The sequence below is a fragment of the Aulonocara stuartgranti genome (genome assembly GCF_965226115.1).
Source record: "Aulonocara stuartgranti genome assembly, chromosome: 7".
In the NCBI taxonomy this organism is placed as follows: domain Eukaryota; kingdom Metazoa; phylum Chordata; class Actinopteri; order Cichliformes; family Cichlidae; genus Aulonocara; species Aulonocara stuartgranti.
The window spans coordinates 44,932,884-44,956,870 of record NC_138945.1 but is presented as its reverse complement, the minus strand read 5'-3'; the positions used below and the strand labels follow the sequence as shown (position 1 = coordinate 44,956,870).

Here is a 23,987-nt window from a genome sequence, read left to right as displayed (position 1 = left end):
TTCTGTAACTCTGTAACTTCTGTCGGTGCTGTGCTTTTTTGGAAATCGAATTTCCCAGAGGAACCCACCCGAGGGATTAATAAAGTTCTATCTAATCTAATCTAATCTAAGTGACAGCTGAAAAGGGGAGAAGTGAGGCCATATCCACACAGACTGATCAGACCAGTAAAAACCAATGAAACAAGTGAAACGAATATGAACGGGCTAGACGGTCACAAAGGAAGGAAAGTAACTAGAGTCACAAAGAACGCAATGACAAAATAAAATGTCATGATTTAAACAATCACTCTTAAAGATAAAACACACACACAGAGGTGCTTTATTGGAGGTTTATTGAATTATTTTAAAATGTTTATTTTGTTGATCAAGTGACTGTTCAATGATGATGATGATATTTTTCAAAGAAGAGTTGGATTGTTTGCATCATGCTGCTCATCTGTCTGATAGAAAAACATTAAGATTTATTATGAGAAATTCACTCCATTTTCAACAATGCAGTGTGGGGAATAGTATACGATGAACTTAGGATAATAACCTGAGATTGTTCAGCATCCATACAGCCTGTTGAGCCTGAGGATGTCCATCTGACTCATCTCAGTGGCATATCCAAACTCCACATTGGAATTAGGGATAGCCACCAAAGTGGGCTGGTTGTTCTTGGAGAAGGCGTACCTGAAAACACAGGGTGTGTTTTTTTCCCAAGGGAAGTTACTGAAAGCTATTACGCCTACTGTACAATAAGTATTTGCCAAATTGACTATGAAATTTTACCAAGCCAGAATAAACCACAAAATATCAAATAGAGAGTACAAAAATATTTAAGAAATACACAATTTCAAAGAAAAAAACAAGAGAGAACAATACGAAAAGTTCTGATTCACATTCACTCAGTTTTCATTGCACTTTAACACCTGTTTGAACATCTTTCATAATTTCCAACATGATGACGGCAGCCACAGCTGTAACACGGAGCTGCTGGTATTGATACCTACTTGTGGTAATGCATAACAGAGCCATAGTCATAGGGGGTTCCCTGGTTCAAAGTGTTGATTTTGTCAAAGTTGTGCTCCATTCCTAGAGACAGAAATACCATGAGCTCCATTATTCATTCTTTTTCTTGTTTCTGTGGCTTTAGTCCACTCTACATTTCTATGAGTGTTCAGATAGTTCGGCATTTTATGATGTATTGCATTTTGCTTTCTTATAACGCACTATGAAGGTTTGTGTGCTCGTCGATTCCAATACTGGTTTTTGCTCACGTGAAATAAGTGGGTTATAATGGGTTATAATGATGATCGACAGACATATTGGTATTATGAATTTGCTTCTTGTCCGTCGACATTGTTTGTGCAAAGCTAAGCAAAGCCTGAAGTACAGAATAGCTGTGACAGCTGTAGCTGTCTTTGGATTCAACCTTTGGTTAAACAAAAAGCCAATCAGCACATTTTTCAAAATGCCCAAGTAATCCTATATTTTGTGCCAGTAATTATTTTCTTTCTGTATTCTATTTATATTGCTGTCATGGATAGTGAAAAGTGAAAACAGACAAACCCGGAGTGATGTTCTCCCACAAAACGCGGATGTGTTCGTCGCGGTCAGAACGTGTCTGCTCGTGATTGAAACCCAGAGCGTGGAGCACCTCGTGCTGGACAGTGTCGTAGTAAACACAGCCTGATTGCTGCAGGGACAGTTCCTGCGCATAGTAAAGACGGCCGATGTAGGAGTAGCACCTACAAAGGTACAAAATAAATCTTGTTACAAAAGCTGCAAAAATGTCTTCTTTTTTTTCAAATCTGTAACTGCACAAACTTTTTTGAAATATGTTTCATGTTAACACAACAGGGAATAGTTAACCAATCCTGCAAGTATTAAATATGTTGCTAAAACCTGTTCTATGTGAGATTTCTTTGCTTTGTTTTTTCACCATCCAGTGCAACTACCATTTCTGGAGTTCTACCAACTCCAGAAATGTGGTGCTTCATTAATTCATACACAGAAAAGTGTGGTTGCACAGCCATTTTTAAACAATAGGAAACATTTTGTATGGATGGAAATGGAATTTTGGGGGACTGCAGTAAACTTTGCCATTATGAATATTTTCTTTTTTACTCGTTCTGATTGGTTGAGAAAGTGAAAAACTTTGGCCTGGATTAATCGAACAAAAGTCTCCGCTGCATGATTTAGTAGTTACATTTAGTGTTTATACACCTACAGTCTGAAATCCTTAACTAATCCTTAAACGAACAAAAAATAGTGACGTTAGTGAACATATTAAAATTAAATACAGGTTTTCTTGGACAGATTGGGCAAAGAAAGAACGTGCTTTGCTCATGTTTACCCATTAAGACTCTGGATATTCAAGTAGTCTCTCTCGTTTGTGCGTCTGATTAAACGGATACAAGAAAAAGAACCGAAGGACTGCAGAGCACGCTCGATGACTGCCACCTCACGAGAGGCTGGAAAAATGGAAAACACATTTTAATCCACCACTAGACCAACAGGATCCTGTGATATTTTGCAGGAAAAATGTCTGCAGTGCAACACACCATGTTCCTGGTGATAAGTGCAGAGAATAGCATTCATAGATGAGTTTACTCCTTACTGTACACGCTGGAAAGGGTGTAGGGCACGTAGACATGTCCATCAGCGGACTTGGGCCACATGCAGCCAGAAGCGGTGCAGGGGTCAGCGTTTCTCTCCGCCTCCGAGCCGTATGCAATATCATCCACTATGTAGGGTTCATCAGGAGAACGGACTGCAGCAAACACATTGATCAGTTCAATTGTCTGATTCACTCTTACATCATTCTCCCTTTTTACTGAGATCTAAAATATTTGTGATAGTCCAAAGGATCCGAGTACCACAAAAGACACTGAGATTCTGAGAAAAGGCCAGGGAGGAGAAAAGAGGGTTAAACTTTTTTATGGCTTTAAAAATTCTCACCAATATCTCTGTTGGCTCTCTCAATTCGCTCTGAAGTTGACAGAACCTTAGCATCCTGCACAAAAAGGAATGAAGAAGTGCTGTTGGCATACTGATGATCTACCAGCAAGGATCATAGAAGTAAATAATTATTTGATAAACGTTTTTATACTTTATTTTTAAAAAGAATATTTTACAATTAAAGGATGGATTCACTGTCAGTAAATTTGTCAGATGCAAGCAATTATTCCTCCTTTTCATACTGGCCAAACGATGTGATCTTAATGAGCTCTTAATGGAAGTGACTGAAAACCACAGTCGTCAGTTGTGATACATTGTATTGTGATACATGTGACTCTAATATATTGCATCACCAGTCTTAAAAATATAGCAAACATGTTCCAAAATTAGCTTTTTGTGCAAAACAAAGTCAGGAAAGCACTTCAGAGGAGAAGCACATCAAGTGGGAATCTGCAATATTGTCTGAAAGTAGAAAACTAAAGAACAATGGTAAACTTACAGATTCCAGAATTTTCCAGGAGTTATTGACAGACAAAAGGGAGAGAGAAAGAGAGAAAAATGACATTTGTTCCACATTTATTCCACCAAATCAGTCAAGATGTGCTAGAAAAAGAGAATTCCTTACCTCACTTTCAGCCCAGACAGAGATTGCCAAAAGGGCCACAAGGCCTAGAACACACCTAACCCCAACCATGTCAACAAAATATCTGCAATAATGATACAAAACATATTTACCCAGTTATTCCAGTTCTTCAAAATTCAGCTTAGACGAGGATTCTTAAAGCAGAACAAAGGAGAATTTATTGGTGATACTTACAGCGATCCCTGAAGTGACAGAAACGCATCATAATGCAATGTGGTTGAACATCACTTTATAAAGCCAACTGCACCGGAACAAAAAAGTCCTTTTATGGACATTTTGGAGGAGAAGAGGGGAGTGAAAAGCCCAAGATAAATACATGTCACCTTGATGCCATGTTGCATATCCCCACGATCCCTTGATAAGAGCAGTTCATCATAAACTTGTACAAAGGTTGTTTCTTAACCAGTCTTGTGTCGCCTTTCTTCTTTTCAGTCAACACAGCTGAAATGAAATCATTGTAGATATGTGGGATTTATTGGGAATAGCCACAAAATTTTGAACATGAGCAGAAATCTTGCACATCGGAACTATGAAAGTCCAGGGATGCACACTTAGGTAGCCAACGTCCCCAAACACAAGTTGGAAAATTATTCTGATATCAGACAAATTCATCATCATCATCATCATCACTTTACATTCTGACTCTCACATCTGTATCCATGCAAACTCAAAAGAGGAAAGAAGAGTAATGTCATGATTTGCTGGCGAGAGAACCCAAATGCACGAGACAAACCACAGCAGCTTTATTGGGGTGATAGAAAACCTAAAGCAGCATGATACAGAATCTCTGAGAATTTCTTTGCATTGTACTCCAGACACTTTCTCAAAGAGAGTGTGAACAAATTGTTTCTGAAAATCTTCAGGAGGATGCCCAAATCTGCGACTTTACATGCCCCTCACAGTGCTCAAATAAAATAAAATAAACAAAATACCTGGAAATGCAACAGATCATTTCACCAAAACTTGCATAGTCTGTATTATAAAATCAAGGTTACTGCAAGACTGCAATAGCAACATAAGTAATAGATTGTGATGCACCATTTTCATTTAAACTGGATGGTTTTTAGAGAAAAACACCTTTTTTTCTTTTTTTTCTTTCTTTTTTATAAATTTCTTCTGGAACCTGCGAGTACAGACAACAACTTAAAAAATAATTCTGAATTTTTAAAATGTACAAGACATTTATATGACCCGAGATGTCAGTTTCATCTTTAATTTATTTTTCCTGGAGTGGAAAAGGTGTCTAAAATTTAACAAATGAAGCAGATTTGTAATGGAAAAAAATTGTAATTGTTATAAAAACTTTTCACCCATTTTTTAAAAGCATTTTTCTTTATACATTTTTGGAGCGGTATTTGTGTATAGACTGGAACACATTTGTGAGTAGTCAAAATTTGTGAAGTCTTTAATATACATTTTTCAACCTCTTGAGACAAACTTCTCTCCATAGTGAACCATCTGGAATGGCGTTTCCAGATGTTACAGACATTTCCACAAATTACATGCTTTAAGCGGCAGCTAATTTTAACATGTGTCTAACAGCTCAACAAATATCTGCAAGCAAACAGTTTTTGTTCAGTGTGTCACAAAATGTGTGTGCTACCTAGAGTTTCAGCTGCTTGATTTCCCAGGGAGGGTACAAAAACACTCATTGGTGACAGAACTCATCAGTGATATTTTAAGGGGAAATGTAAAAATGAAATATATAGTTAGGTCCATGTATATATTTGAATACTGACACAAGTTGTTTTTTTAACCCATTTACTTAAACATATTCCAATTATAGTTACATAGTGGACATGGGCATAATGTGTAGACTATCAGCTTTCATTTGAGGGTGGCACATTCACACAAACGAAACCCTGGACCTACACAGAAGATGGCAGTGGTGGATGATTGCAAAAGAAGAGTATTGTGTAAGTGGAGATTGGACTAGATTGGACTTTGGTGAAAATCAAAGAATGGAAAAACATTCTTTGTAGAGATGAAAGCAAGATCAACCTCTACCAGAATGACAGCAAGAGTATGGAGAAGGTGCAGAACAGCTCATGATCCAAAGCAAACCACATCATCTGTAAAACACGGCACTGTGATGGCTTGAGCGTCCACAGCTGCCAGTGGCACTGGGATGCTTGTTATTATTGATGATGTGACACAAGACAGAAGCAGCTGAAGGAATTCTGAGGTATTCAGAGACCTATTATCTGCTCAAACTGAGCTGAATGAAATTAAATAATTGTGCCGTGTTTCATAACAGAGATGGACAATGACCCAAAACATACAGGCAAAACAACCCAGGAGTTTATTAAAGCAAAGACAGTGTCACTGTTGCCTCACAGCAAGAAGGTTCTGGGTTCATATCTTGCCGTGCAAGTAGCCCTTAAATCAATTCAATAAGCAGATTTGGGGTTTAAAAAGTCAAACTTGCTTCTACAAGATTAATTTTTCCTTTTTTTTTAAAGTTTCTTCAGATGATTGTATATTTTGTGCTTGTTGGGTCAAAAAAAGTTAACTGCTTCTGGGAGAGGATGATGATTTATGTAAATTTGCTCAAAAGCTCTCTTCCATTTCACCCAGCTCATGTTTGAAAATTCACTGCAGGACGCTCTTTACACTGTAAGTTGTCATTTAATGTCATTTATACAACTTCTGCCATTTAACAACTTTATTTTTTATCAGCAGATTTCAGAAAGAAATTCTTAGTTCATGAACCGCTGGCATAGTACATAAAAAGTAAAGATTCTGTGAACGGGTCAATGATTTATTTTTAATTCAATGTGTTAAATTGTACGAAAGAGTGACAAAACAGTCTTGGAAACAACTGCTCTGATGTCTGAACGGCACCACATTTCCAGGACTGCTATTAGCACCTGTGAAAACAAAAGAAAGAAAGTGTGAAACTAAGGTTTAATATGTGTTGCCCAACACACAAGTTATATTTAGCAGCATTAGCTGCTAAAAAACACCTTTTTATGACACCTTTGTGATGCTTTATAATGTGAATGTGTGTGAATAAATTGCAAGTTATTTAAATGTCACCATCTTGCAACAGTGATAAAAAGCTTACGATGGTTTCCTTCCTTCATATTCAAAGCACACTGCCTTCTGGTGCTAGTCAGGTAGCATAGTTAAAGAGTTAAAAAGTCGGTAGTTGAAATATAAATGGCTGTTGCAACTTTTTCCCCCCATTATTTTTATTCATCACCTAAATGCAGTTTATATTACTGTAACCATAGTGATGAAGCTCCTCTACCTCAAAGTACAGATTTATACAGAAACCCAGATCTTTCATCAAGATTTGTGCATAAATGTAACCAAATCATTGCCTTAGCATTGTATTACAATGAAAATCTCAGTTATTCATTTACTTAAATTAAATTATAACATGTTGCACATTCAAAACTCATGTTGCATTTCTTACTGTTTAACACTTGTACAGCCTGTTCAGTCTGGTGATGTCATTCTGGCTCATCTGAGTTCCTGTGCCAAATTCAACATTGGGATTGGGAATGGGCTCCATGGTGGGCTTGTTGTTGCCAGAGAAGGCATACCTGGAATAATGTACAGCGGGTTTGTTTGTATTCAAGAAAAAATGAGAAACTATTGCTTTATAACTGAAATGGTCTCTGTGGCTCTCATTGGAAAAACAAAAAGAAAAGAGCAAGTAAAAGTTTGTCAGTTGGCTCTCATTAAGAGGATGATGTCTTCATATTTTCTATATTCAGAATCACTACGTGCTGGTAAGAGGTGCTTACATTTTTTTCAGCGTGCAGAAAAACCCTTGATTAATTTTGCATAAACAGCAAAAAAGAAAGTTATCAAAAAACAATAATAATAATAAAAAAAAAAACCTGAACTAAAACTTAAAACTGAATGAACAGATGTCTGATGAAAGTGATCCAGACCTGTGGTACTGCATGACTGAGTTGTAGTCATAGGGGGTGTTCTGGTTCAATGTGTTGATCTTGTCAAAGGCATACGCCCAACCTGAGAGAGAGAAAGTGTCATATGCATCAGAAAAGGCTGATGAGAGTTAATGTTTGCATTTAGAGCCTCAAACTCTGTTTGCTCTATAGTTAAAAGGTTAGTTTTATAATTTTACACATTTGAGTTTATAATATATTTAATGACTTTATTGTCACTTACCTCACTTTATAATTTAAAGTATGACATTTAAGTTATTTCTTATCGAATTTTGTAAAATCACTTCGATCCCTAGTTGAGTGCATCCTGTCCTGCTGTGTTGCTGTTCATTATGGAAGATAATTTTAAAGCTAAACTGTAACCCGAAACACACCAACAGCCCAAAGAGACCAGAGAGTGCCACCAAAAACAGAAATCAGACCGGATGCGATGTTCTCCCACAGGATTCGGATGTGCTGGTCCCTGTCAGAGCGACACTGCTCATGGTTGAAACCGAGGGCGTGGAGCAGCTCGTGCTGGACGGTGTTATGGTAGAGACAACCCTGACGGTCCAGAGACACTGCCTGGCCATAACCAAGGCGACCGACATAGGAGTAACACCTGCATTCACACAATAAGAAAAAAGAAAGGAAAAAAAGAAAAATGTATTGTTATCATCCCTTACAAAGCAAAGCAAATTATCTAAACGAAACTATAATAAGGTTCTACAAACAAAATGTTTTCTTTTAACTAATAAAAGACTATCACAGTCATTTAAAATGATAAAATATAATGGCTATGTCTGTCAAGTAAATTATTATTTATTAATTAATGTAACTATGACTCTAATTGTGATTAAAAGTCATACCAAAGAAGATTTTAAATTCTTGCTGAAATTGGAAACTGAAATTAACTCTGATATTTAACTCTGTAGAATAAAACAAATGACTAGGAAGCACAGAGTGTGGGCCATCACAGTATGATTTTAAAAATGCATAAACAGTTTAAGAACCTCCAAGGACTGCACAGTTTCCACACACACACACACACACACACACACACACACACACACACACACACACACACACACTATCACCCATTGATGGACTGGATGTTCAGGTAGTCTCTCTGGTTGGTTCTTGGGACGAAGCGAATGCAGGAGACGTCTTGGAATGACAGCAAACCTCGCTCAATGATGGAGCGCTCACGAGAAGCTGAGAAGCAGAGGGAAGAATACATTTCCACCTACTGTCATCTGCTCAGTATCTGTAATTACAGAAATACTTTGAAATCTACACTGATTACAGTTTTTTACAGACGCTAGGACACATTTCTCAATACTTAGGTCACGTTTGCAAAACTCCTCACACAGTGAGCACAACAGAAGTCTATGTGGGCTAAACTGAGGACCAGTTATCATTGTTTTGGCACAAAATGCATTCAATGACTACATCTCTCAAATTTCATGAATTATCTTCTCACTCAGACACAACAACTGCCAAAAACCTTTGTACGGACAGGACATTTTGCATGTGCTTACATACTGTTTTCAAAACTGTTAAACTTATGGCCAAAACAATAACATAATGCAAAACTTAAAAAGACAGCAAAATCCAACAGCAATATTTTATTGAAACATATTTTAAATCTAAAAATGCAGTTTAACCAGCCACAGCTGATTCTCATTGTAGATGAACATCTACACAGATGTTACTCCTTCAATTTCATTACAAAAGGAGACAACTGCTGAATAGGTTTTTTTGTGATGTAAACATGGACCCAGCCAGAAATGGAGTAGATTAGCATTACTATTGTATGTGTATCAGTGGATGGTGTGTATACAAATTCTTGTATTTTGGGATTACTTAGTGCAAAAAAATAAAAATACATAAACAAATATTAACGAATTCTGCATGATGTCTGATTCATTCCAGTAACATATATTGAAATTATAAACAGAGATGTGTCCTTGTTTTACACAAGAAAACACTGTGTAATGCTACATGTTGTTAGTGTTTTTTAGGTCATTGTTTTGTGGGTGACAAAGTGTGTTTGTCGGCTGTCAACCTTTGCTAGTGTTCTGGAAGAATGAGGTTATTTGAGACCTGAATGAAGTGTTTTGGTAGTTGTAGTGCATTTTGAATGTGAAATGAACTGCTTTGCCAAGCTGACGGTCAGTTAGGAGGATTGTGTGAAGTGTTTTGCAAAAGTGACCTAAGTATTGGGAAATGTGTCCTAGCGTCTGTAAAAAACTGTAACATGGAAAATGCAATAAGGATTCATCAAAATCAAATGTTTTTTAGCATTTTTGTCGTTTAAACTTTGAGCTCCATTGTCAGTTTGTAGTTATTGCAAAATAAAGTCTTTAGTTTTTATGTAGAATTTAAAGTAGTTGTTGCTGTTTTTTTTAAGTGTTAAGCCAAAAATTGTGGCAAAGCATTAAATAAAGATGTACAAATCGCAGGTTTATTCCTTTTTCATTCTCCAACGGAGTATAACTACAACACAAAGTTTAACTTGTGAAACAAGACCGGACACAGAAAAATCACAGTTGATTTATTAAGCTATTCACTTCATTTCATTCAGATTTGTTTTCTGTGCTGTTTTGGGATTTTTTTTGTTTTATGAGCTTGTTTCACTTTGATTTTACAGTCCATTAGTTCATTTGATCAGCTGCTTTATTCCAATTTTAAAACTGCCTTAATAATTCTTGAGTTACTTACAGTAATGAGAGGCGATGACGTAGGGGACATAGACGTTTCCATCGCTGGATTTTCCCCACATGCAGCCAGAGGAGGTGCAAGGATCAGCATTCCTTTGATTCTCATTTTCATAAGCAATGTCATCAATGATAAAGGGCTCCTCTGCTGTGTGCACTGTGAAATGAGAGCACTGAGTGATTTGATGATATATCAGTGTATGGTAAAGTATATCAAAGTACTGTTGTGCAAATGAGCAAAATACCTTCTTGCTCTGAGGCGACAGTACTAACCACTGCACCGCCATATGGAAAATAATCAATGTATCTAATGATAATTTTGCTTCATTTTAATCTCAGTGAATGGACTACAACAGGATCTTATTTCTTTTACAAAATGTATGCTCCAAATTTACGTAACATTGAAGGTCAGCAGTTTTGTCATCTTAAGCTCAGTGGTTTCATAAAATATTATTATTGATATATCATTAATCTCAAAAAATCTGGAAGAACCTTGAGTCTGGATTTTAACAACAAATCTGTAATATTTTCCTGAGATATTTCACAATAGAAATACAGGATTCACACAAGCAATGTTCAATCTCAGAACGAAGAGTGGAGCAAAAATAAATCTGGAACCATAAAGTGAGTCTGAACTAAATAAAATAACAGGCCGGAAGTAATATGTATATGTATAAGTAATATGTAAATGAAGTATAAATATCTTACCTACATCCTTGTTGGCCCTCCACAGGAGCTCAGCGACAGACAGATCCTAGCTCAATCAGATGGCATCATTCATTAGTGAGGATTTACATGGAAAATCTTCGGTTTTCAATTGAAATTTGTTTCCAGAAAGATGAAATAAAGTCTTTACATGTTTTACAAACTCATGTGTGAATGTGGTTATCTGAGGAATGATTCTTGGCAGATGTCAGTTCAGCAAATTCATTGCATTCATTGCTTGTCAGTATTTTTCTTGGATCATTCACTCAGTCACGGCCAGAGATGGGCAGTAACTGTAATCTGATTACTTTTATCAAGTAACGAGTAAAGTAAGGGATTACTATTGCAAAAACGGTAATTAGATTACCGTTACTTTCCCGTAGGAACGCTGCGTTACTGCGTTACTAAAACCGTGATTTTTCTTGCAGAATGTCTCATGACAGTGACGTAAACGAGTGCGACGTTTGTGGCAACCGCTGTGTGCAGATCAACAATGGATAATATATCGAGTGCGGAAAGAGTATGAGCCTGCAGCGTTTAAAGCGTGGAAGTACTGACCTTACTTTGAGTTTGATTCCATAAAAAGTGACAAAAACATTAGTGTCCGTTGTGCGTGGGAAGAAAACTTCTTTTTACAGCGAAAAAAACCCCTAAACTTCCAAACAAGCACCGAGTGCGCTAAGAGGTAATGGGAAACTCACAGAGAAACTCGCGGATTCTTCCACTGACCGCGGCACACCTGCACCAGGGTAAACCTCCGCCTACCCTACTCCTGCTTTACAGATGAAAATAGAGCAACAGGACTATGGAACGCCAGGACTGCCATAATGAATTAATTAAATACACCATTAAATAATTAATTAAATGTGGCAATAATTAATTAAAATTGGAATTAATTAATTAAATAAATAGTTATGATATATGTAATTAATTAATTATTGACACATTTAATTAATTATTTATGTATTTCACGTTTTAATTAATTATTGACACATTTAATTAATTAATTATTGACATATTTAATTAATTATTTATGTATTTCACATTTTAATTAATTATTGACACATTTAATTAATTATTGACACATTTAATTAATTATTTAATGATATATTTATTTATTTCATTTTGGCAGTCCTGACGCCTGGCTCTCGTCATGAAATAATTTTATCTGTCAGCCTCACCCATCAAACTCAGGGGGCGGGGTTAACGCTGCCCATGCAGCTTCTCTAACATTTGATTGGTTGCCGTGCAAAGTAAGTCAAAACAGGTCGATCCTAGATAATCGATTGCTTGTGTAGACTTGGGGCAGCCAGTTATCCCAGAATGCAGATCAAATCACAAGCAGCAATGGTGGTGGTGTAGTTTTAAAATACCCCGTTTTTCTGTCACCAGCTACACTTTTAACAGTGTTTTAGCCGCGAATGTCGCGCCGTATGTCTGGTCAGGTTGTCAACATAGAACATGTTTGCAAAAGTGCTCAGATGTTTTCAGAGATTTCACTAGCTCTGCTAACAGTTAGCATGCAGAGCGCACCGAGGGGGTACATTAACCGGTTTGTTTACATATTCCACTCTCCGTGTTCCACATGTTGCATTCGCAGATTCTCATTTTCACCGAACGATCGTCTCTTTCCGCCTGGTCTTGTGTCTCTGTGCTTCTGTAACATAAAGAACGAGCTGACATTTTTCTCACGAAACCAGCGATCAGCTCAACAGACCCTCAGTTTACCTGCATGCATCCTCCTCCTCATCTGTCAGCTGTTTAACACCTGCTGCTAATTCAAGAAACACGCCTACGTTACCTGGTGATAGTCACAGTTTAACTGGGCAGCCGGTGCTCGATATAACGCAATGTCAGCGCATTTTTCTGCACAAGATAAGTAAATATAGTATTTTCCCCGAGCGCAGAGCTGCTGGAGCTTGTTTCCTTACAGAGCACTTTATAGGCGAACAGCTTCATCAGCGGCTGATGTCCAATCACCGGCACACAGCTTTCAAACCTCAGCTGAGTTTTAGCTCTCAGTGGTTAAACGCTGGACTTCATTCACTCAGGTTCTGTCTGTCGGGTCACGTTTACTTCGCTGTTTTATTTACAACTGAGCAAATCGGTTTGGCTGAGGTTAAAGTTACGTTTCATAACTGCATAGTTTCACAGACGTTTAATGGTTCACTGGCACATGTGTTAGACTGAACTATCATCTAAATATCATCTGTTTTTTAATAGTTATTCAACTGTATTCTAAGCACCAGCTGTCTGTTAGAATGTGATTTTTTTTCTCTCTCTGTTGGCAGAGGTATAAAAATGCGCAGGAAAATCTGACGTGCATGGCGAACTTCACCGACGATATTTAGGGAGGAATAAACACACATCAAACATAAATGAACCATTTGTCTGTCTCCATAATTTTCTCTTCTTATGTCAACACTCTCTCTCTCTCTCTCTTTTTTTTTTTTTTTTTTTTGCTTTTTCGGTCATGTTATGTTTACCTGTCAAAGGCTTGTTACAAACTATGAAACACATTGTGCAGACTTCTGGATGTTAGAAGAAAACGAATACTGCTCATGAATGAGACTAAAGGCAGGAAGGTGTCCTTTAAAACTAAACATGTTAATAGGACCTCCCTGTTTATATCATAGTTTATGATATAGCACGTGTATTTCAGTAATAGCCTGCTGAGGCCACTATACGTGCTGGCCTCATATCAAATGTGAAGGCAGACTGAGTCTATGTTTGACGTTTGTTTATATCTAATCTTCCTTTTCAAACATTTAAACAGCAGCGAGTCTGCAGCTGAGGGAATACAAATTCAAATTGTCGGAACAGGTTTGCTCGTTTCTTGGATTCATTTGGTGATTTATTAAATGTATAACTGTGTGGTGGGGGCGTGGTCTGCGGTGCAGTGCAGGGAGGGCGGACGCACCTGCACGGCATTCTTAATCACGCCCGCCTAGTTAAAAACACGGGGACTGAGGGGTTTGGGGGTGTTGTGGTGTGGTGAGATGTAAATAAAGATGACTCTGAACGTTGCTCCGTGGTCCCGCCGTGTCTTATTCACGCCACATTGGTGCCGAAACCCAGGAGGCAGCACGGCGGGTCCATATCGGAGCCAGGGAATGGAGGAGCTGGCCCAGAGGGTGGCCGAAATGGCGGCCGCCCAGCGGGAGCAGGCGGCGGAGGTGCGTCGCCAGCAGGAAGAGCTGCAGGACCAGTCCGAGCGGCACCTGGAAAGGATTGGGGAGCTGGCGGCGCTGCTCTGGGCCTGGGCGCCACCCCCACAGGTGTGTCCCGAGGACAGTGAAGCGGTGGAGGAGCCGCGTGAGGCACCTCAGCAGCCGGAGGTGGCAGACGAGGCGCGCGGGGATCTGCGCCTGCCGGAGGAGGGGGAACAGCCAGGTGAAGGGCTGCTCCTGCCGGGAGTGGTGGATGAGCCGCTCCAACCGGAGGCGGCAGACGAGGTGCGCGAGGGTCTGCGCCGGTTGGAGAAAGAGGAGCTGCACGAGGGGCTGCTCGAGCCGGGAGTGGCGGCGGAGGGAGCAGTAGTGACGGAGGAGTCGCGCTATGGGCTGCTCCAGCAGGGAGCGACAGCGGTGACGGAGGGGCCGCGCAAGGAGCTGGAGGTCCCAGTGCCAGGGGAGCTTGCTCGAGTGGAACTGGCGAGCGAGGCGGGCGCCACGCTTGAGATCGCCGTGCTCGCCAGACCGGCCTCACCACCACCAGAGGCCTGTACACGCCACACCTCTGCCCAGCCACCTGTGAGCTGGGGCTCACGCTTGTGCCGGCCGCGCCGGGTGCACCTGTCACGTGTCCGACTTCCGAACCAGCTTTGCCTGCGCCGCTGGATTCGCGGGCGGCCGCCTGAACTCGCACCTCCCCGTCGCTTGGCCGGGGCCTGGAGGTGCCAGCTGTCCGGGCTGATTCCCTCTCCCACTGGCGGTGGGGGAGTAGGTTCGGCCGGATGGCTCCCCGGCCTCAATCGGGCGATGGGGGTATGTGGTGGGGCGTGGTCTGCGGTGCCGTGCAGGGAGGGCGGACGCACCTGCACGGCATCCTTAATCACGCCCGCCTAGTTAAAAACACGGGGACTGAGGGGTTTGGGGGTGTTGTGGTGTGGTGAGATGTAAATAAAGATGACTCTGAACGTTGTTCCGTGGTCCCGCCGTGTCTTATTCACGCCACAAACTGTTATTCTAATCTGCTGCTGAGTCTCTTACACTTTTCTTTATGCTGTATATTTTCACGTCTCTGGAATAGTTGGCAGTTAGATAGTCAGCTGGGAAACTTTGTGTTAACTCATGGAGCTGAGGATATCGTGGATATGCTGACCTCGCTGCGTGGTGTACAGAGCGAGGTCAGCATGATTAATATTCACAATAAAAATATTAGCCGAACATCATGAAGTCTGTATGTGTTTCATAGTGTCGAACAACCTTTGTACAGTTAAAGCCAGCAGTTACTACATGACGGAAACACCAACGTTATCTCTTTTATGCGTTTATACACAGGTCACTCTGATTACTGAACAAAAACCCAAAGATCAGATGTTAAACAGATTTATTTGCTCTCTCTCCTCAAACATGTTTTTAATGTTAGTTATAATTCAGAATTGGCGACTGAAACACGTAGGACACATAAGAACATCAGGAAATAAAACACCGATAAATATAACCTCAGTAAAAGAAGTCAGCGGGGTTACTACAGCTGTGTACCGGGGCCTGCGCTTTGTCGGTGGGATTGCTTACGAGGCGAGCGGGTCTATCCCACGCTTTGCCGTGAGACTGGGACGACATCTCCGAAATCATCGAAACACTTTTGCAAAGAGGCTGTATCTTGACAAACCGACCAGACACATGAAGATTAAACCACTACATTCTCGGCTAAAAAAATATTAAAACGGTATTTGGTAACACACAAACAGGGTTTTTCAAAGCTCAGTTCTGTTAGCTTCCACATGCCGGTTGTGTGCTAGAAACAATGGCCACCAGGCCAAAGCAATGGTTTTGACTCGATCAGCGTTAACCCCGCCCCCTGAGTTTGATGGGTGAGGCTGACAGATAAAATTATTTCATGATGAGAGCCAGGCGTCAGGACTGCCAAAATGAAATAAATAAATATATCATTAAATAATTAATTAAATGTGTCAATAATTAATTAAATGTGTCAATAATTAATTAAAATGTGAAATACATAAATAATTAATTAAATATGTCAATAATTAATTAATTAAATGTGTCAATAATTAATTAAAACGTGAAATACATAAATAATTAATTAAATGTGTCAATAATTAATTAATTACATATATCATAACTATTTATTTAATTAATTAATTCCAATTTTAATTAATTATTGCCACATTTAATTAATTATTTAATGGTGTATTTAATTAATTCATTATGGCAGTCCTGGCGTTCCATACAGGACCGCTGAGTCTTTGACTTTATTTATTTTCTGCTGTTTTACTTGCATCTATTTGAAAGACTGAGTGTAAACACAAAAAATATTTTATTTTATGTGCTGGAATGTGCAGAAAATAGGTTTAAATGTTAAACTAATTTCTTCCAGTCAGAGAATGTTGCATATAATTAAAATTTTGCTTGATGCATAAAGTTAAAAGATTAAAACTAATAAAACAAGTTTTAAAAAGGGACCTTTCCATTTGATTACATTTTGTATGATGGATTATGCAGAAAAAGTAGAATTGGGCTGAAAGATCTATCACTTTATCACCTATTCAGGTTGTAAATCGTGTTTTTAAAAAGTAACTAAGTAACTAAGTAATTAATTAATTTTGCAAATAAGTAATCAGTAAGGTAACGGGATTACTTTTTTGGGGAAGTAATCAGTAATTAGTTACTGATTACTTTTTTCAAGTAACTTGACCAACACTGGTCACAGCTACCCAACATGAGGTTTTCCTGCTTTGGTGAGTGACTTTTGAGTATTTTGTAGGTCTGTTATTTAGTATCAATTAGCAGGTATTTGTGTCTGTATAGTCTATGACTGCAGCTTGAAAACCAGCAATCTAGAAGGCCTGACAATCCACCATCTCTTCTGGCTCCGAGACTTAAGAAGGTCTTAAGAGCTTGGAAACAAAAGTGACTGGACTTTTTTAAGTTTCTTGAAGATGTTTCATCTCTCATCTGAGAAGCTTCTTCAGTTCTACAACCAATCGATGGAGATTCCCGGATAATTAAACCCTAGTTGGGGTTATTCTCATTGACCCACTATTAATCACGTGACTCATCACATGAGTCAAAGCGCAAAAAAATGAATGGTTCGTTATCACCAGAGGTTTCAAGTGATATCACATTCGCCTCTTAAGGTACCATTGGATCAATTCTTTTCTTCTCTTGTATGCACAGTGTAATGTTGCATAATTTAACCTAACACAATCATGTCTTGGAAAAATTTGAATCTGGAATTTAAACAAAGCTGTCAGATAAATGTAGTGAATTAAGAGAGCAATATTCTCTTAATGAAATGGAGTAAATGTAGCATTAAGTGGGATTTGTAAGTTCGATATTTAGGATATCCTCACCTTCTCATCAGCCCAGCAGAGGACAGAGGCTCCGAGGAGAATCAATAAACTGAGTGTGCATTTCATGAAAGCCATGTCACACAGTGTTAACACCTGGATCCTGCTGCAGCTCCTGTTTATACCCTTCAGTATATCTGCTGACTCGCAAAAAAACTCATTGACATTGCTTTACTTGGAGATAAGGAGGAAGTTGCCTTGAAAACATCCTGTCCTTTCCCACCAGCATCAAAACTATACCCATAATGCTGTGTGAGAATGCTGCCCCAGAACACCTGATCAATGTTTTTGGGGAGTTTGAATATTTTAGCAGCTGTAAGTGGTTTGGTTTGTCTGTTTGTTTATGAGAGCAGGCATGATTGTTTATGTATGTCATACATACATAAAGAAATTATGGGCAGATTTGGATGAAAACTTTACTACAGTTGGAGCTTGGCCTGCCTGACAGATTATGTCTTGGAGACAATTCAAAGCCAAATCGGGCAAATTTGCACCTTTTTCAACAAATTGTTTTGAATACATAACAGACAAAATGAATACAGGAGAGTGACATCCTCTGTGTTAATTCAGCATGTGGCTTAAATGTAAATGTATCTTAAGTTCTACCTCTGGGTGATTTTCTGATAGATGGACATTACAGCATCAAGTATTTTGCACAGATTACAAATGGACATTTTGTCAAGGTTTTACATTTCGTGTGACCTTACATGCTCTTCTTGACCTCTTTCAACAGATGCCATGAGGACAAATTGCCTGCAGTGTCCTGTGGTGTTTCACTCTTTTAATCTTAAAACAGTAAATCTGTCCTCTCTAGGGAAACTGGTTGGGATATTCAACAGCCATTGAAAGATAGGGCCTGGATTACAATTATACATTTTTATATATATACACGTGTGTGTGTGTGTGTGTGTGTGTGTGTGTGTGTGTGTGTGTGTGTGTGTGTGTGTGTGTAACTAAGCAGTATATATATATATATATGTGTGCAGTAAGCAGTTTTTAAAGTTTTTACATATTTTTGAGCTTGACTTGAAAGGCAGACTCTGTTTCACTATCTGGCTTTCTGACTTTCTCTTTTGATAAGTAGTGCTGAATGTTATGACTGACTGCATCTGGTAGTTTCTCAGGATAAAATTGATTTGTTTGACAGCACTCAGTGGACTGACCAATACTTGGAACAGAGGGAAAATCCAAGGAACTGAGTGAAGATCTAAAAAGGAGCATTACAGAATCACACAGGTTGACCAGGTCCCTTAGAGCAAATTGTAAACAACTGCAGATTTCAAGATTAGTTCAAACAGTTGTATGAAATTATGAGTTATTCAGCTGTATCACCACTTTGCTATGACATTAATAAAAAGAAAAAAGAAAAAAAAAAAGAAAAAAAAATGATGGTTAGGATTTTCAGTTAATGCCCAAGACCCACCAAGGTTAGAGCCTGCCATGAACTGGAAAATGCCAGAACACTAGTGTCAATGTCCACAAAGACACAAGTTTTACATCACCATGGATTGAGAGAGTGCTGACAAAGTAAGAAAACCCCTGCTCCAGATTCCACACCATCATGCTCAACTGAAACTTGAAATTACTGACATGAACAAGCCAAATTTCTTCAGGAGACACAATGACAAATGAAAAGAGGCATGTTCGGAGAAGTAAAGGTGACGTTTTAAGCAAGGTGGTGGGACTGTCATACTCTGGCTTGTTTTGCTGCTAGTGGTACCAGTATATTGCACAAAGTGGGTGGAATAATGAAGAAAGGACTACCTCCAAATTCTTCAACTCTGTATCAAAGAAAGTGGCAAGTGAAACTTGAGCACAGTTGGGCTTTCCAACTCGACAAAGATCCAAAAATAACACATTAAAACTGGTTTTTGGAATGGATAAAAATGCTAACATTAGCCTCCTGGAATAGTTTTCCCAAAGCCCTGACCTCAAACCTACGGAGCTCCGCAGGGGACATGGGAGAAAAAAAAATTAAGACGGACTAACTCGGGATCTCGCAAAAGTTTCATCTCCGAAAACGTCGCAGCACTTTTGCAAATATGTGATGTCTTGTAAACTGAGCAGATATCTGACGTTTACACAACTACATTCACGCCTCAAAATATCTTAAAAGTGTATTTTGTGACCCAGAAAGAGTAATATTACAACTAAGTAGCTGCCGACGTTGTTGGAATTCAACTTTTGCACAACTTTTGCGAGATCCCGAGTTTTTTTTCCCCCATGTCCCTTCGTACAAACCTATCCCTATTGCCCTATTGAATATTGTGGGCCATGCTGGAAAGCTGGGTCCCCTCCAGGAACTTATCCGATGTAAATGAACCTAACAGCAATAGAATATCTAACCAGAATCATTTCAAAAGCTTGTTGATGTCAAAGGTCACCTCAATGCCCTTTTTCTTGTAAGGTTTTTGTTGTATTGTAAACAGGGGGGTCCAGCTCCAGGCCTCGAGTGCCGGTGTCCTGAGGGTTTTTGATCTCACCCTGGTTCAACACACCTGAATCAAATGATGAGTTCATTACCAGGCTTCTGGAGAACTTCAAGACATGTTGAGGAGGTCATTTAGCAATTTGAATCAGCTGTGTCGGATCAAGAACACATCTAAAACCTGCAGGACACCGACACTCAAAGCCTGGAGCTGCCTACCCCTGCCCTATAAGCAGGCACCTGGCGAAGAAAGAAAAATTCCCCTTTAACGGGAAGAAACCTCTAAAGAAAATCTATTAAGTGGAAACCTTTTCAGCAGAGGAAAAGAAATAACCCATCACCCTTCAATATGCATTCTGAAAGGTCTGAATGCTTTTTTCAACTATAGTCTAAAAAGTAATGAAAATATAGCAGGTTTAGTCATAACTGAATGCAACATTGAACACTGAAAAATGAACAAGAAAAATAGTTTTCAGTTCAAGCAATTCACAGACGCAGATGTTTGAAGCGGTTTGTTTAATCTTTTCATACACATGCAAACAGCAGTGATATCATTTTCCCACATTCATCTTCACATTTAATCTGACATCAACAGGTTGTGCTTCTAGTTGATGTGCTTCAGGTCAAGTTTGCAGGTTTTTGGGGGACCTTTCTTGCTCTTTTAGACCTCCTTCAACAGAAGACCATAAGGGCGGATGGCCTGTTCTACTATCGCCTGCTCTTCTTGAGCTGAGAACACAGACGGGATGGGAACCAGCCAGTACTTATCGTTGTTGTGTTTCTGCCTGTACTCTGGGTTGATCCGATTTTGCAGAATCACTTTGTATTGCTTGCCATTCTTTTGACAAGTGAAGGTTTTGGCATAAGAGACAGCTTCATTGACGTAAGGGGTAGAGTAAATCCCTCTGCCATAGGTCTGACCTGGACCTGGCTGTTAAATAAAAGTAAGATATATATATGTTATATTATTAAATACTGATACATTAAATACAGGCCTAATATGGAAATAGGACAAAAAGAGCACTGAAGTGGCTTAAAGGGTGAGCAGCTCTTGTGTGGCATAAATACGTTTATGTGCCATAACAATGGACATGCTATGGAAAAATATTCTGACAGAGATAAATAACAATAAATAAATAAATATACAAAAACCTGCAGCTTACAGGTTTTTGACATTATTCATAGGAAAAAGCCTTCTCAACACTTTTGCTCAACAATGCTCAACAAGTATAAGTACAGCTACAGTTTGCTCCTGAGGTCCTAGACATGCAGGCGTCCTCTCACAGTCACATAACTGCTATTTACTGCATTTCCTTTTCTTTGTGTTGTGCTGAGATTTTCATAGCTTGTGACTTGACATGTGACAAAACCATTCAACTCTCTTTTTGACTCTTTTCTCAACCCTGGGATAAAATCCAGACTTTAGAAAACTGAAGTGCTGCATGGGACACAGTCTCAGCATCTCAGCATGTGGAATAAGAGACCAGGAATATACATAAAGTGGGACAGTTGGTGGCATTCCATGCAATTTCAAAATATTAAATATCACAATTATACATCATATAAAATGTTACTGTAAAGCAATTGTACTGGGTAAAATAATGGGTTGTGATGATAACATAATCAAACCTTGTAGAATCCTTCGATGATGCCCCCAGCTCCTTCCTTAGATGTCCCATGGTAGGACACAGGCCACTCCCCTGGCACTGACGCAGTGCTTCGGTACCGAGTTCCCAGCCATGTATTTCCATCATACTTATTCAGGACCTGTGACAAAATATGAGGTGATGCAGGTGTATCTGGACCTGTATTTGTTTCAGACAGTCCATAGTTCATGTCTGCAAACTGTATCTTCAATTAAAGTCTGAGCTTCTGCATGTTGTACATATAGCATTTCAAAGTGCTTTACCTTTGGGACAAACTATTCTATTGATCTTACTTTGAATGGGGAGAGTCAGATATTTGGCTGTCTTTTATTTTCTACAACTTAAGAGCATCATGATGTACCAGTTATGCTTATAACACACATATGATATGTAATATGCTAAATAACTGTTTAACTATTCTTTTTCAAACCCAGTTCTAGTTCCATTGACACTGTTCACCTCTCTACATTTTTATTTTGAGGTCAATTCATTTCCAGTGCACTACCTGGAAAGCACTCTGGAAGTAACAGACTGCATACAGTTAATTCAATCAGGTCAAATTAGTTTTTTAAGGTGTGAGTTGAGACCAAATCTTTGCAGAAAATTCTTTACAGATGATTTGTTATATTGTTTTCTTATAATTCTATTTCTGTAGTTTAAAAAAAAAAAGGCCTAGTATTTGACATAAAAGAGAGGACTAAATGCAGTTATTGATTTCCAAGAAACTGATGAAGAAGAATATTGTTGAGAACACTAATAAACTTCTAGTTTAGTTTCGAAAATGAGCTGGAAGGAAATTCAGGGAACCAGAAGTTTCAACTTTCTAATGATTGCAAATATCTGAAGCCCAAAAAGTATTTTACTGGGATGTCATTGAATTTGTGCTCTACAGCCCGGCTTAAAGATCAATTAAAGCAGCTTAGACTCTAAGTAATGAGCATGAATAAAATGGTTGATGCTGATCTCAATTCAAAGACAAATTTACCTTGAGGGCAAAACGGTACCAACCACTTGGTCGTTCATACACCTCTCCGCCTCTGTAATAGGTCTCTGTGTCTTGGAGACCAGAGAAATCGTAGTCAAATGTTGGATCAAAGAATTCGCTCTCATCGATGATGAAACACCTTTCTTGTAGTGCAGTTCGAAAACAGGTGTCAGAGCCTGAACATTGCCCTCCATCTTGCAGAACACGTTGAATTCTGGCAAAGTTGTTTCTTGACACTGGGCTGCAAGTTGAGAAAGACAGCTGAGATTAGGGTCTGAATAAACCTGACCATCAACAAAAGAAAAGAAATGCTGCTCTTTCACTGGATGTTTTCTCGCTCTCTGCAAACCAAACTGCAACATTGTTGTCAAAATTCTTTGAGCTTTAGAAACTACATCCTGACTGTGAATCTCAATATAATATCCCATCCATCCTCTTATCCTTTTCAGTGTTTTGTGGAGGGGGGTGCTGGAGCCTATCCCAGCTGCCTTAGGGCAATTTAGAGTTTCCAGTTAACCTATGCCCACTAACTGCAGGTCTTTGGATAGTGGGAGGAAGCCAAAGTAGAACATGGGGAGAACATGCACACAGAAGGACCCCAAATGGTGGAATTGACCTTCTTGCTGTGAGGCAACAGTGCTAACCACTGTGCCACCATGTTGCACCATTACTCCAATATAATATACTGCTACAAAAAAAATTTGAGAACTCTTCCCGTTCCCTTTTTGAGGAATGACATCAGCGCAAGTCTTAAGAATAGTTTATAATATTACAATATTTACCAGGTTTGATCTCCATCTGCGATTGCACAAATGAGACTGTTTATAGTCAGCGTTGGTGCTGCTGAGCCAGGAAAGCTTGCTCTTTGGAAAACTCCAGCGTGACCTCCTGCTCTTTGGTTTTGAACAGAAATGATCTGGGCATTGCAAACTGCACCCAAAGCTTCAAGTGCAATTTCTCTGTCCATCTTGATGTTGTCTTGATGTTGTAGTCCTTTGCTCTGCTCACTTCTACCTGCAAGTGTTGTGGCTCGTGCAGAATTGGGCTTATATGTTACACTGTTTATGACGTAAACCCAGTTTGCATAATTTCTTAGATAAATCAACTTTTGACTTTTTGACCTTCCAATAGGTGTGTTTTCATTGGAACTTTCTGTTCTTCTCTTTTTTCCAGTTGCAAAATTATTCATCATCTCTTAGACTTTCACAACTGCATCCACACCCTGAATCTTAGTACAGTCACAGTTTACCATTTTAAAAACAAAATACCATTATTACAATTATTCAGTAACCTCGGTTTCATTTGCAGAAGTTGGATTCAGCAAGCCTGCAAGAATTAGCTCTTGTTTATTTATTTTTTTAAAAAGGAGGAAACTTGTTTTTTTGGAGTGGATGATAAATGATAAGAGGGCAGGGGGATAAAATAAAGGTCCAAGCGTCCCTTGGCTTTTGCCTACTTCTCGTGCTCTGACTTTTCTTGA

The 23,987-nt window shown here is 39.1% G+C and overlaps 2 protein-coding genes across 2 annotated transcripts; both read right to left on the bottom strand.

The window, feature by feature from the left end:
• Positions 1-315: 315 nt before the first annotated feature.
• LOC309709462 (uncharacterized protein) lies at positions 316-17,560 on the bottom strand. The gene is made up of 16 exons (XM_082538079.1): positions 17,452-17,560; positions 10,917-10,962; positions 10,213-10,365; positions 8,586-8,703; positions 7,932-8,110; positions 7,492-7,573; positions 7,014-7,137; positions 3,761-3,774; positions 3,569-3,650; positions 2,944-2,989; positions 2,603-2,755; positions 2,339-2,456; positions 1,552-1,730; positions 993-1,074; positions 536-672; positions 316-440 (listed from the first exon to the last, which is right to left on the bottom strand). The coding sequence occupies exons 1-15, from the start codon at positions 17,524-17,526 to the stop codon at positions 546-548; spliced, it is 1,578 nt and encodes a 525-aa protein (XP_082394205.1). The 5' UTR covers positions 17,527-17,560; the 3' UTR covers positions 316-440; positions 536-545.
• A 2,815-nt stretch (positions 17,561-20,375) lies between these two features.
• Positions 20,376-23,532, bottom strand: LOC309709724 (uncharacterized protein). Its single transcript, XM_082538506.1, has 4 exons — positions 23,290-23,532; positions 22,508-22,748; positions 21,506-21,643; positions 20,376-20,807 (listed from the first exon to the last, which is right to left on the bottom strand). Exons 1-4 carry the CDS (start codon positions 23,472-23,474, stop codon positions 20,538-20,540), a joined length of 834 nt encoding a protein of 277 aa, XP_082394632.1. The 5' UTR covers positions 23,475-23,532; the 3' UTR covers positions 20,376-20,537.
• Between the last annotated feature and the right edge of the window lie 455 nt (positions 23,533-23,987).